At 28.8% G+C, this 12,449-nt stretch overlaps 3 protein-coding genes across 3 annotated transcripts; 2 read left to right on the top strand and 1 right to left on the bottom strand.

The window, feature by feature from the left end:
- The first annotated feature begins 292 nt into the window (after positions 1-292).
- LOC138937671 (uncharacterized) lies at positions 293-3,383 on the top strand. The gene is made up of 9 exons (XM_070304158.1): positions 293-566; positions 828-947; positions 1,014-1,131; positions 1,569-1,830; positions 2,240-2,353; positions 2,578-2,668; positions 2,764-2,912; positions 3,075-3,207; positions 3,283-3,383. Exons 1-9 carry the CDS (start codon positions 423-425, stop codon positions 3,331-3,333), a joined length of 1,182 nt encoding a protein of 393 aa, XP_070160259.1. The 5' UTR covers positions 293-422; the 3' UTR covers positions 3,334-3,383.
- Positions 3,384-5,142: 1,759 nt separating this feature from the next.
- On the bottom strand, positions 5,143-7,933 carry LOC138937672 (uncharacterized). The gene is made up of 10 exons (XM_070304159.1): positions 7,913-7,933; positions 7,382-7,548; positions 7,199-7,288; positions 6,859-7,009; positions 6,348-6,448; positions 6,205-6,246; positions 6,040-6,120; positions 5,871-5,951; positions 5,477-5,708; positions 5,143-5,281 (listed from the first exon to the last, which is right to left on the bottom strand). Exons 2-10 carry the CDS (start codon positions 7,535-7,537, stop codon positions 5,157-5,159), a joined length of 1,059 nt encoding a protein of 352 aa, XP_070160260.1. The 5' UTR covers positions 7,538-7,548; positions 7,913-7,933; the 3' UTR covers positions 5,143-5,156.
- A 1,456-nt stretch (positions 7,934-9,389) lies between these two features.
- LOC138937863 (uncharacterized) lies at positions 9,390-12,074 on the top strand. The gene is made up of 4 exons (XM_070304512.1): positions 9,390-9,554; positions 9,914-10,040; positions 10,218-10,697; positions 10,977-12,074. Exons 1-4 carry the CDS (start codon positions 9,390-9,392, stop codon positions 11,582-11,584), a joined length of 1,380 nt encoding a protein of 459 aa, XP_070160613.1. The 3' UTR covers positions 11,585-12,074.
- The last annotated feature ends 375 nt before the right edge of the window (positions 12,075-12,449 follow it).

Here is a 12,449-nt window from a genome sequence, read left to right as displayed (position 1 = left end):
CTGCGCGTGCGTTGGGAGAAGGAGAGAACAAGGAAGATAAGAGAAACCATAATACATGTGTAATCACATGTATTAAGGTTTATGCATAACAGCAAATTACGATAATTCAATAGTTATCATCCATTTGCATAACAGAGCAGAGATATATTCACTCTTTTGAGAGGAATATATTTCGAAAAATATTATATATAATATTCTCTTCTATTATATATTCCTTTAATGCGGATTCAAGCTCTTCGTAAATTCCAAATGCCAAATAAAACTTTTATCTTTACTATCCATACAACGACGAACTATTACGAAAAATTAAGAATAAAATGATAGAAAAAATAATTGTAGGAATGGAAGCGGAGTAGGAAAAAGGGGAAACTTCTATAGATTACAAGTAGTCATTGTCAGTAACGCTTCGACAATTGCTTAAGATGAAGTTCCCCGAGGAGAAACACTATAAGCTCAATTATATTCTTTTAGCATCGATTGGACTCTGGTCATACCATAATTCCAGCATCAATCAGATTCAAGTTGTATTATCATTATTAATATACATAATATTTATAACATATCAGGTATTTATATTGATCTAATTTAAAGTCGTTGTGTACACTGTGTACACTTAATTTTGAAACATTATTCGTATACATATATGTTTTATAGATTGTTATATATGTTTTATAAATTCTTATATATATTATATTTCTGTATATTTCTTTTGTATCTTTTTTTGTAATAATTATTTGTGTGAATTTTATATATACACACGCGCATATATATATATATATATATATATATATAATTTGCATCAACAATTATATTATTATAACTTACAGTTAATACAAATATTCGTTGCAAAATATACTTTTGATATTTTTTTGGAAGTATTATCATTCGATTTTTTGATTATGGTATGGATTGCTAAATATATTACTTTTTATGCTGTGATGAAAAATGTAAGTTCAATAATAATTTAATCTGAAATTGATTATTATGTGCATATTTGTCATACATATTAACAGATAAAAAAATTCCAAAAACGTGTTCATGATAATTGGAGCATTTTGACGGATGATCGAGAAATCGATATAATGCGCAAATATACTAACAATGGAAAACGGTTTACAATAATTATAGCAAGTAAGTGCGGAATAAATTTTTAATTATTCGCTTTTGATTGATTTTGAGTTATCTAATTACGTATTCGGAACACAGCTTAAACAATACGATAGATTTTACAATGTTTCGATATATAATTATTTTATAAATAAATCCAATGCGATCATAAAAACCGGAAATATATAACAATCGATTTCGAATAACAATAAGCTATGCTTGTTCGATTTTTTAACTTACATTACAGTTTTCATCAAAATTTGATATTAATTATCATGAATAATTGCGAAAATTACATCAAAATTAATTATTATGCTTCTAATACGATCAATATATTAATTTAGAAATATAAATACTTATAATTCTATTGAATTTGATATTTAAAAAAAGCTTAATTTGCGCACATTTGCTTATGATGCGTTTGACTATCTTCTAATTTAATAAAATTTCCTTAATTCCAGCGTTCGTTTATTTCGGATGTCTCATCTACATTTCAATACAATATATACCGGACTTACTTGATCTCATAGTGCCATTAAACGAGTCTCGTCCGCGCAAACTTTTTACTCAAATGGAATGTTTTGTCGATCAACAAAAATACTTTCATGTCTTAGCAATGTACATAAATATTGTGATATTGCTTTCAGCGACCATTGGTATAGCTACTGAATCATTTTCCTTAATAAATGCAGTACACGCTTTCGGAATGTTTAAAATTGCTAGGTAAATTATAAGTGAAATAATATTTATTTTTAAATAAATTTTTCATTGCTTTTATTTAGTTTTGTTTTATTTTAAGTTACATTAAATTATATTAACAGTTGTCTTTTTGTCTAATTAAGGGGGTCTTGTTAGGCATATAAAAGCAAATTTGTTATTTGATTAATATTAATTTATAAAGTATTATATGTATATTTATAAAAAGTATATATTTTATTTATAGCATTTATTAAATATTTCTTGTATTTGATTTCTTTTTATTATTTAAAGATGTATATAAAAAGATAATATTGTATATAGTTAACATATTTATATGAAGGTAAATCTAATAACTATACACAATAATGTTATAACTTTGATTATATACATATATACATATATTATCTCTTTTGTAACATGCAGAATTTTATAGTTTCCGTATAAAACATATGCTAAGCGAGAATACTCTGCGAATATGTGCGAAAAAATATACTATATTGCATCACAGAATAATTGCTGCGGTGGATGTTCATAGAAGAGCACTTGAGTTAGTATGCTATTAATTTCATAATATCTTTCACACGAATAATACATATTAGCAAGAATGCAAGATAATTATTGTAACTTTCTTTTCGATTTTTTATTTGAATATAATTTTGCATATATGTATTCTAAACAAATTACTTTAAGATAAAATAAAATTAATATCTAAAATATTATTCTTAACATATCATGTATTAAATGATAACGTAGCATCATTTATTCTACTAGATTGTCAGAATTATTAAAAACAACTTTTGGACGTTCGTACCTGTTCATAATTATAATTATTACATGTTCGGGAAGCATTAATATTTTTCATGTGAGTGATGTGCCAGTTATATATAATCACTCTGTTCTTGTCACTAATTTTGGAAAACCATCTGCAATTGATGAAATCATCAATTTTACTTACAGCTATCTCGAATAATAATGATGGAACAAAAAACATTGATGGATATTATAAAATCTATCATTTCAATATTCTGCCATTTTTTGTTCCTAATTCTAGGCAATTTCGCTGGACAAGAATTTATAAACTGCGACAGTTATGTCCATCAAACGATGTAAGAAGTACAATTATTAAGTACAATTATTATGTGCTTTTCTCATAGCAAATACACATATTGTATTGTATATATTCTGAATTCTATAATTTTAAAACACGTGTATAATTCTTGTTTACAAAGACATTTAGAAACTAATTAGCACTTTTTGTTATCATGCAGATGCAATACGGAATGGTATAATGCTCCATTAAAAGCGCAAAAATTAATACTTTTTTTGCTACAAAAAACCACAAAAAGTTACAAAGTCGACGCTGGTGGTATGTTTAGTCCTTGCTTGGAAGGTTTGATCGGGGTAAGAAATCATACCATTAATGAAAATAATTACCATATCGATTAATTGTTTATATAGTTAAATCTTCTATTTTAGACCATGAGTTTATTGTTCTCTATTTTCACTGTTTTAAACTCAATAAACTGATAATGAAAGTATATTAACTTAAACAACATATTTTTTAATGAAAAATTTAATTAAAAGCAAAATTTGATTAAAGAAATATATATTGGGTGATTGCATAAGTTCGTGCCCGATTTAAATATAAACTTCAATAGATTATATTTTAGAGATAACACTTTTATTAATCAATTATATAGTCTCCATTCTTTTCTACAATGGTTTTCCAACCCATAAGTCTATAAGCTTGTCGATTCCATTTTTGAAGAAAGAACTTGGTTTTTCTTGAAAAAAGTTTGTAAGGTGGTTTTCGACAGCTTCCTCGGAATTGAGATTCTTGCCATTTAAACTATTCTGCAAACACCGGAACAGATAAAAATCTGAAGGCGCAATATCTGGAGAATATGGCGGGTGCTGCAGAATTTCCCATTGCAACTCCTGCAGTTTTCGCAGCGTCTGTTGAGCGACGTGTGGCCTAGCATTGTCGTGGTGGAAGATGACGCCTTTTCGATTGGTCAATCCAAGCTTTTTTAAATGACGAAAAGCGGTTGAATTATCAATGTTCAGCAATATCCTCAGTTGTAATCCTTGGGTTTCTTTCCACTAAGGCATGCACAATGTCATCATCAATGCCAGAAGACCGTCCAGAGCGGGGTTGATCCTCCATGTTGAAAGACACTGTTCTACATGATTTCCGTTACAAGGATTGACGCATTAAAATTTTAAAATTAATAAACCTACGATTATTAAAACGATACAACGGGCCGAAATCGTGACACCTTTGTCGAGATTGTCCGCGTCAGATACATTATTCGCTTTAATCTCGTCTACCGTTGAAGATATCAATACTATTCGAGAAAGACATTATTCTATATGATCTCCGCTACAAGGATTGACGCATTAGATTTTTAAAATTAATAAGCTGACGATTATTAAAGCGATATAACGGGCCGAAATCTCGATGTTATATAAGGCTGTTCCGCCTTTATAATGAACACAACTTAGAAAAAGATACAATTCGTAAAATATTGATAGCGTAATTTCAATAGCACACAGTAAAATAATGTAGTTCTTGAACAACGCGTCAATTTCTTTAAAAATTGCTGTGATTTAAGAGATAGATTCATTAGACGCGAAGGACCCAGGCAAACCCTTACGGAAAAATACACTCAACTTTTGGGTGTTAACCATTAAAAAAACATCAAAAAAAACCTTCAAAGTTGGGTGTGATTTCAGACCATTGATTGAAGGTTAATCTTCAAATGATAGTTAATTGATGGTTAACCTTCAGTTAATGGTTAATCCTTAAAAATGACGGTAACCCTGAAAATAAGAATCCTCAAATGAAAGTAACACCCAAATGAGAGTAAACCCCATATTTGAATGTTCTCAATTTGCATTCGATAATACATGCAAAATCATCATCAGATGCGGGATTTATATACATATACTCTTATTAGGGTATTACTCTCATTTTCATTTCAGATTCCCTAAACAAAGTAGTAAATGAATGATAAAAAAAATCAACTCTGATTTCTTATTTTTAATTACATCTTTCAAAAATTCAACTTTTATTTCTCTAGATACGATGGAAAGTATAATTTATGAAACAAATCATATAATATCACATAAAATATATCAAATAAAATAAAACGTAAAGTATTTTGTATACATTTAAAATAAAACTTGTATTTAAAATCTAATCTTGTATTTAATCTAATTTAAATAAAAGAAAAATAATCTTTTCAATTTTTTTTAAAGCTTGCTGCAAGTTTTGTACTTATATATATATATATATATATATATATATATATATATTATAATAGGCATTGTATGTTGAATCAATCATATTAAGCTTTTTCTGAAGTCGAGACTTTTTTGAAGTTCCGTACGACATTCTTACATTTATTGGTTACTGCAGTATTGAATAACTGTTCCGCATTGTTCAAATTTTCAAATTTGAGTAGTACATAATCTGTAAACAAATATATAAATTATTATTAAAATTTTATAAATTCATTTTAATTTTAACGTAGTTTTCTTGCACACAAATACTTCTTGTTCGCAGTATACATATGTATTAATATTACAGTGTTAATATAAATTAAAAAGAATAACAATTAATTGATTAAAAATGCGATAAATTAAAAAAAATCCTTATAATGTTTACCTTTTATTGCATTAAATTTATGATCTTGGTCCAAATCTTGGTTTTTTTCCTCTCTTGAACTTTCTATTGATTTTATGTTGTTCTTTTTTCCTGTTCTAGATGAACACGCAATCTCTTGTGTTGAGAACAAATGACCCATTAAATCGCAGGTCATTTTACCAATATCAGAAGTCCGAATTTTCCGCATAATATTTTCCGGAATATTGACTCCTCGACCAAGTGATATCATATTCTATATAACAGATGATAACAATAAAATATAGTGAAAACTCTCAAAAAATTAAAAATTGCAGATAAATTCTCATTTTCCATTATAAAAAAATATACGAAATTTTGCATACATTTTAATTTTGCACAAGATACGATCAATTTACAGCGAATATATAATACATACCTTGTCTACACAAGCATTATTCGCACTTTGCGGATTCTCTGCAGACGATGCCATATTTACTTTTACATCTGTTTCGACTTTCTGCAAAATACATAAACATACAGAATTTCAATTTGTACATACAAGATATTAATTTATAACAAGTAATACATATATACCTCTCACTTACACAAGCCATATCATTGACAATTTGCGAACTTTTTGTAGGCGATGCAATATTAATTTTGACATGTGTATTAATCTTGACTTCCTGTAAAATATTCTCATTAATGCACAAAATTACTTCATTTTTATTAATTGACGTATCAATGGGGGGAACTTTCTCAACATTAACCTTATCATTTATTTTCTCATTATCTTTTTCTAATTGCTGCACCTGTAAAATGTATATTAAAAAATATAAAGAAAAACATTTTCATAACTAATAAAATAAACTTTTAATAGATGTATAATTTATAATATAAGTGATATTCTTACCAAATCATTAGAACGGACAATCCTTACATTTTGGGTTAAATTTTCAATACTTTGTAATTTTTGTATCACCCGGTCTGCTACAATTTCTATTTTTGTTATTTCTGTAATAAAATTTGTATTAATTTATACTAACAATTATATTTTGAATGTATAATGTTCATTTTGTTTCATCGTTCACTACTGTATTCATTAAATATTAGATAACCCGGGAAAAAATGGCCTATATATAATTATATATGAAATATGCTCATATATAAATATATACAAATATATATGATTATATATAATTATCATATGATGTATATATAGTTATATATAATCCTGTATGATGTTATATATTGTCATATATAACCGTATATGAGATTATATATATTTATATATAATTTTATATACAATTATATATATATTTTATATATAATTATATATGAGCATATTTCATATATATTTATATATAATTATATATAATTATACATGGACTTTTTTTTCCCGGAAATATTTATAGTTTTTATACTTTTTAATACTGAGTTCGCTATTAGACTTTCTTGCTGTTGCTGAGCACCATTCATATTGAACGTTTTTGTTTCTTCCTTTTTGTTCGATGGCTTGTAATTTTCATCGTCAGATGAAATTAATGTTTCGTCTTCATCCGAAGAAGTACACCACTAAAAATAAATGACATTGAAAAACAAAAAAATAGAATGAATATAATAAGCACATTGGATGCTTTGTTATTTTAATGCATTGATTCGTGAATCTATGTGATCAAGCGATGGTCGTATATGACCATAAATTGCACAAATATCGCAAGTTTGCAGCATGCAGATAAAAGATAGTAAAAGACATTTACTTACATTTTTTATATAAGATGTTTGTTTTTTTAGATTAGGCAACATATTTTGTTGTATCAAAGCTCCAGCTTTCATTTTAGATCGTTTGTTAATCTGTAAAGATCGAGAATATATAAAAATATGAATATACTAATATAAGTATACGAATGATTTATAATAACATTGACATTTAATCATTATATTTACTTTCAATTCAGTTTTTCGTTTTTTAGTACATTGGTTATATTCATCATCATCAGACTCATGGTCATCAGTAAATGATTTTTTCATCAGTTTCTTTCTATCACCCTTACATGGATTTTTAATATTAAATTTCTGTATTTCTAATAACTGTCGATGCATATCTGTCCATTCTAGAAAAAACAATGTTCATCGAGTATCGATGTTATTATTGCAGTTACATGAGCAAATTTGGTTATATTGTAAATTTTCTAATAATAAGTAGGGCTCAGATATTCTTGAACGCGCTCACTCGCTCACTCACTCACCCGCGCCGGCTTGCTTACTCGCATGCAGTGTGATATACTCGATTCATTAATGCGAATATCGGAGCCCTTATTAATTATAAGATTCTAGTTGCTATATAAGTAACTTTTATTTTACAGAGATTTTATAGATTAATTTCTATTTGGTAAAAATTTACATTTGAGTATATAAATATATGCATATGCATTATATAAATGTATGTATTGCATATATTATATATATATTACATACCTCCAAATGCAAGAACTTTGATTACCGTCGTATTCCAATCTTTTTCTATTAACGTTTTAATAATTTTTTCATTTTTATCGCACTCTTAATTTCACAAGAGGGCCATGATATTTGAACAGAGTTTCCTTTATTTACTAGTTCTTGTAACATTTCATCGTTGTACTTTATTGTTAACCATTCTATGAATCCCACAACGATACTATTATTTTCATTGACGAATTTGACGAGCAAACAATCATCGTTATTCATTATATACAAATAACGATGAAATCTCAACTATATAAAGAACCGAGAAGAACTTCCAAAACAATTGCACGATGCAGACTACCGAAGTACCGAGTACTGCCGAGCAGTGTTGTTAGATGAGCCCCTTTTTGTGCACGTACGACAAATCCAGTATCAGTAAAATGCTTCGAGTAATAGAAAGTTATATATTTAAAATTAAAGTTTTTACAAATGAAAAATCATGACCATAAGAAAAAAAATAAAATTTTTACAAACGATAAAACAAAGGCTATAAGGAACCCTTTTTCACTCGATCGAAGCATTTTACTGATATCGGATTCGACGCATGTGTGCAAAAAAGGGGGCTCATGTAACAACACTGCTCGGCAATACTCGGTACTTCTCGACAGTCAGCATGAAATTATTTTACAAATTTTTGTCGGTTTTCTTTATGTTTAAGATTTCATTGTTATTTGTACATAATGAATAATGATGATTGTTTGCTTGTCGAATTCGTCAATAACAATTATAGTATCGCTGTGGAATTCAGGGAATGGTTAACAATAAAGTGCGACGACGAAATTTCACGTCAATATCATGGCCGTTTGTGTTGCTTTAATTTGTGTCCCGATCACGTGTTTGTTGGTGAATAGTGAAAACTGTAAACCGGATCGTTATTATAAAATGTACAAACGCTAAAAGTGACAAACAAACAGGTGTATTAGCTACGCAATGAACAGTTATTGCAAGTTATATTGCAAGTTATAAGTTATTCCGCGTTTTTCATATTTACGAATTGTTATGAATAATAGAGGACCATATAGAAAATACCTTCAAGATGCAAGAGAAGAAGTTCCAGCAACAACTATTCAATCTCGACGAAGGAACGAAATACAAGCTGAATTGATTTTCAATAATCAGATATACTTACAAAAAATAATAGGATTATAAAATTATATGTATAAAATAACCTCAACATGGATATTTATTTTATATATATAACATATAAGAAATGTTTTAATTTATATAACAATCTTTTTGTAAAATATAGCACAATATTTGCTAACAAATTATTTCAAAAGTCAACCAAAAAGTTTGTTTATCCGCATTTAGTTACTTTTTATGAAATGTTTTTATTCGGCTTTGTTTTTGTCTAAACAGTGTATATTTTCAACAAATTATGTAAGTATCTAATAATTTGACTATATATTTATTGCAAGAAGAAAATAATGCAGTAGAGAATATAATTGGCATGCACGATAAAGCGCTTCAACAGTTTGAAGAAATTAATGAGCATTCCTCAATAGATGAAAATAACAATAGCGATTATGAAATCTATAACAACCAAGTTAATAATGCCAATGATGAAGAAAATATTTTTGATGATGAACATGGTGAAGATGGCAATAATGAAAAAGTAAGAATTCGATTACTCTCATTATAAATTATGTTTACTATACTACTGCTAATTTTTTTGTGTTAGAAAAATCGAATTTTTGTACTTTGTGTTAATTTTAACATTTCTTTTAAAGCAATTAATGTATGAAATTATATGATATTATATTATGATATACTTTTAATTTAAACTACATGTGTTTTTATGTATGAAATATTTAATGGGGTAAATAAGCCTAAAATTGTCTTTTTTTCAAAAATTGGATTTGATTGTTCTTTAAATCCATATATTTTATTAAAATTTCATATAACATCTCTAATTACATTTTGATAATCAGAATGGAATTTTGTAGATAATTTTAGAAAACAATTTCTTTGCAGATGAGGCAATCGATTTATGAAAACTGTCCATTCACCCAAGATGAAAGTGATCTCCTTAACATGAGCTTTATAATCCGTCATGGCTTAACAGATCTAGCATTTGATGATCTTCTAAATTTAATAAATTGTCATCTTCCAATTACACTAAATTTTTCTCGGCACTTAATCTTAAAAAAATTTCTGAAAACTGCAAACATGAAAACAATTTTCTATTGTCCGGAATGTTTTGTGGAATTAAATTTTGAACAAATGACTCATATTAATTGTACGTCTTGTAATACATGATATATGAGAATTGATTTAGTACGTGGTGAGCATTATTTTGTACATTTACTGTTAAAAGATCAATTACGTAATTTATTATCAGGACTGCTTTTTTATAAATTGCAAAGAGGTAGTGCAGAACAGTCTAGTATATTTTCAGATATAACTAGTGGGGAATCATATCGAAGACTGCGTAGAAATGGAGTTATTAGAGATTATGATATAACTCTTCAGTGGAATGCTGACGGAGTGGATACTTTCAAATCTTCAAAAGTATCCATGTGTCCAATCCAAGTGGCAATCAATGAATTACCGTACTGTCTACGTAAAGAAAACATCTTACTTTCAAGTATCTGGTGTTCAGCAAAAAAACCCGTGATGGATTTATTTTTGAAACCGTTCGTAGATGACCTAAAAGATTTACATGAAAATGGTTTTCATTGTTTGCCCCCTGGTTTAGATGCACCTGTTCATGTTAGAGTACATACAATTGTTGCACCTGTTGATTCAGTTGCACGATGTACACTTCAGAATGTACATCAATTTAATGTTAAATTTGGCTGTTCATTTTGCCTATGTCCAGGTGATAGAGTAAAAGTAGGAAATGTTTACGCTCGTGTATATTTGGAAAAAAGTAAAGCAAGAACAAAGAATCAATATTTAAAAGATTCTCAAAAAGCGGTTAGAAAAGAAAATGTTCGTGGTGTAAAAGGCATGTCTCATTTAATGTTTGTACCTGGTTTTGATATTATATTGATATAATCATTTCCTCCGGAATATATGCATTCCATACTTCTAGGTGAGGTAAAATCCTTTATCATCGTTTGGTTTACAAACTGTCATAATCCTTCGTATATTGGTACAAAAAAGGATATTTTTGACAAAAAATTAACTTCAATCCGACCATCAAGTGAAATGGCACGGACACCAAGATCAATCAATGATATTAAAGTTTGGAAAGCTTCCAAATTAAAAAATTTCCTTCTTTATTATTCTATGCCATGTTTAAAAAATGTACTTTCAAAACCTTACTATAAACATTGGTCGCTTCTAGTTTTTGCAACATATAAGTTTTTATGCGAAAAAATAACAAACGAAGATTATGTACAAGCTGAAAGAGCACTTCAAATATTTGTTGAACGAATTCCCTTACTATATGGTGCAGAATGTAGGAAAAATAATGTTCATCTATTACTATATATACCAAAATCAATTAAATATTTTGGTGCTTTATGGGCTTGGTCAGCATTTCCTTATGAGAGTTATAATTATGTATTGAGGAAAATGTTACACAGTTCACAATTTGTTTTGAAACAGATTTGTAAATCTTATTTAAGATTGCAAAACATAAAATATAACGACACATTTAATAAAAGAAATATCACTTATCGAACTTTTACGAATTAATCCACGCACTTTATCAATAAATTGAATTTATTAACGATTATAACGGTTAATCACAATCTACCGATTACTATCAATTAATTATTAAAATAACTCGAAGAAAGAAACGCGCTATTCGATGCGGAGACTGCGCGACGACAACAAGCAAGTTATGTCGGTACTAGCGTTGCCGGCTGCCGGCTGCCGAACGACTGAATGTATCACATTACGCGTGATCGACGCGGACGCTATCATGTGTCCTGTGATCGGCTAAAGCCTCCGACACTGTAAATACGATACTTTCGAAAACATGAAACTATAAAATATGAAAATATAATGACGTATAATAACATCGTTTTTTTTAATAAATTTAGTTTATCGATGCGTGGATTAATTCGTAAAAGTTCAATTCAAAAGTGGTACAATTTGTGAGTGAAAAAAAGTTTGCTAGTTACTCGTCGTATTATACGGAAATATTATTTATTGAGTCGTATGAGGGCAACGAATTTCTACATACAAGGTAAGAGTCAGTGAGTGAGTGAGAGAGAGAGAGAGAGAGAGGGGGGGGGGGAGAGAGAGGGAGAGAGAGAGAGAGGGAGAGAGGGAGAGAGAGAGAGAGAGAGAGAGAGAGAGAGAGAGAGAGAGAGAGAGAGAGAGAGAGAGAGAGAGAGAGAGAGAGAGAGAGAGAGAATGTGTATGTGTGTGTATACGCATATACGTTCTCTCTTACACATACACTCCATCGCATGTAGCAAACAGTTGATCGCAGCGAGCGCCTCACGTAATCACCAGCATCGGACGGTGAATTGCGCCGCCCCTGCCTGCCTCGCGTATGCGGCCCGTAATTCGTTTTGGCTTATAATTTAAAAACTAAGCCTCGGAAAAAATT

The sequence above is a fragment of the Polyergus mexicanus genome, unplaced genomic scaffold (genome assembly GCF_030449975.1).
Source record: "Polyergus mexicanus isolate NDT 795.1 unplaced genomic scaffold, iyPolMexi1.0 SCAF_11, whole genome shotgun sequence".
Classification (NCBI taxonomy): Eukaryota; Metazoa; Arthropoda; class Insecta; order Hymenoptera; family Formicidae; genus Polyergus; species Polyergus mexicanus.
This window is presented reverse-complemented; position numbering and strand designations above follow the sequence as displayed.

Excerpts from the sequence above, each read along its gene's own strand:
- LOC138937863 (XM_070304512.1), top strand. The coding sequence starts at position 9,390 with ATGCACGATAAAGCGCTTCAACAGTTTGAAGAAATTAATGAGCATTCC. Across the intron at positions 9,555-9,913 it reads AAGATGGCAATAATGAAAAA|ATGAGGCAATCGATTTATGA; the intron begins GTAAGAATTCGA and ends ATTTCTTTGCAG. Across the intron at positions 10,698-10,976 it reads TGTTGATTCAGTTGCACGAT|GTGAGGTAAAATCCTTTATC; the intron begins GTACACTTCAGA and ends CCATACTTCTAG.
- LOC138937672 (XM_070304159.1), bottom strand. The coding sequence starts at position 7,537 with ATGCATCGACAGTTATTAGAAATACAGAAATTTAATATTAAAAATCCA. Across the intron at positions 6,449-6,858 it reads AGCGAACTCAGTATTAAAAA|AAATAACAAAAATAGAAATT; the intron begins GTATAAAAACTA and ends ATTTTATTACAG. Across the intron at positions 5,709-5,870 it reads ATAATGCTTGTGTAGACAAG|AATATGATATCACTTGGTCG; the intron begins GTATGTATTATA and ends TCTGTTATATAG.
- LOC138937671 (XM_070304158.1), top strand. The coding sequence starts at position 423 with ATGAAGTTCCCCGAGGAGAAACACTATAAGCTCAATTATATTCTTTTA. Across the intron at positions 1,132-1,568 it reads GTTTACAATAATTATAGCAA|CGTTCGTTTATTTCGGATGT; the intron begins GTAAGTGCGGAA and ends CCTTAATTCCAG. Across the intron at positions 3,208-3,282 it reads GCTTGGAAGGTTTGATCGGG|ACCATGAGTTTATTGTTCTC; the intron begins GTAAGAAATCAT and ends CTTCTATTTTAG.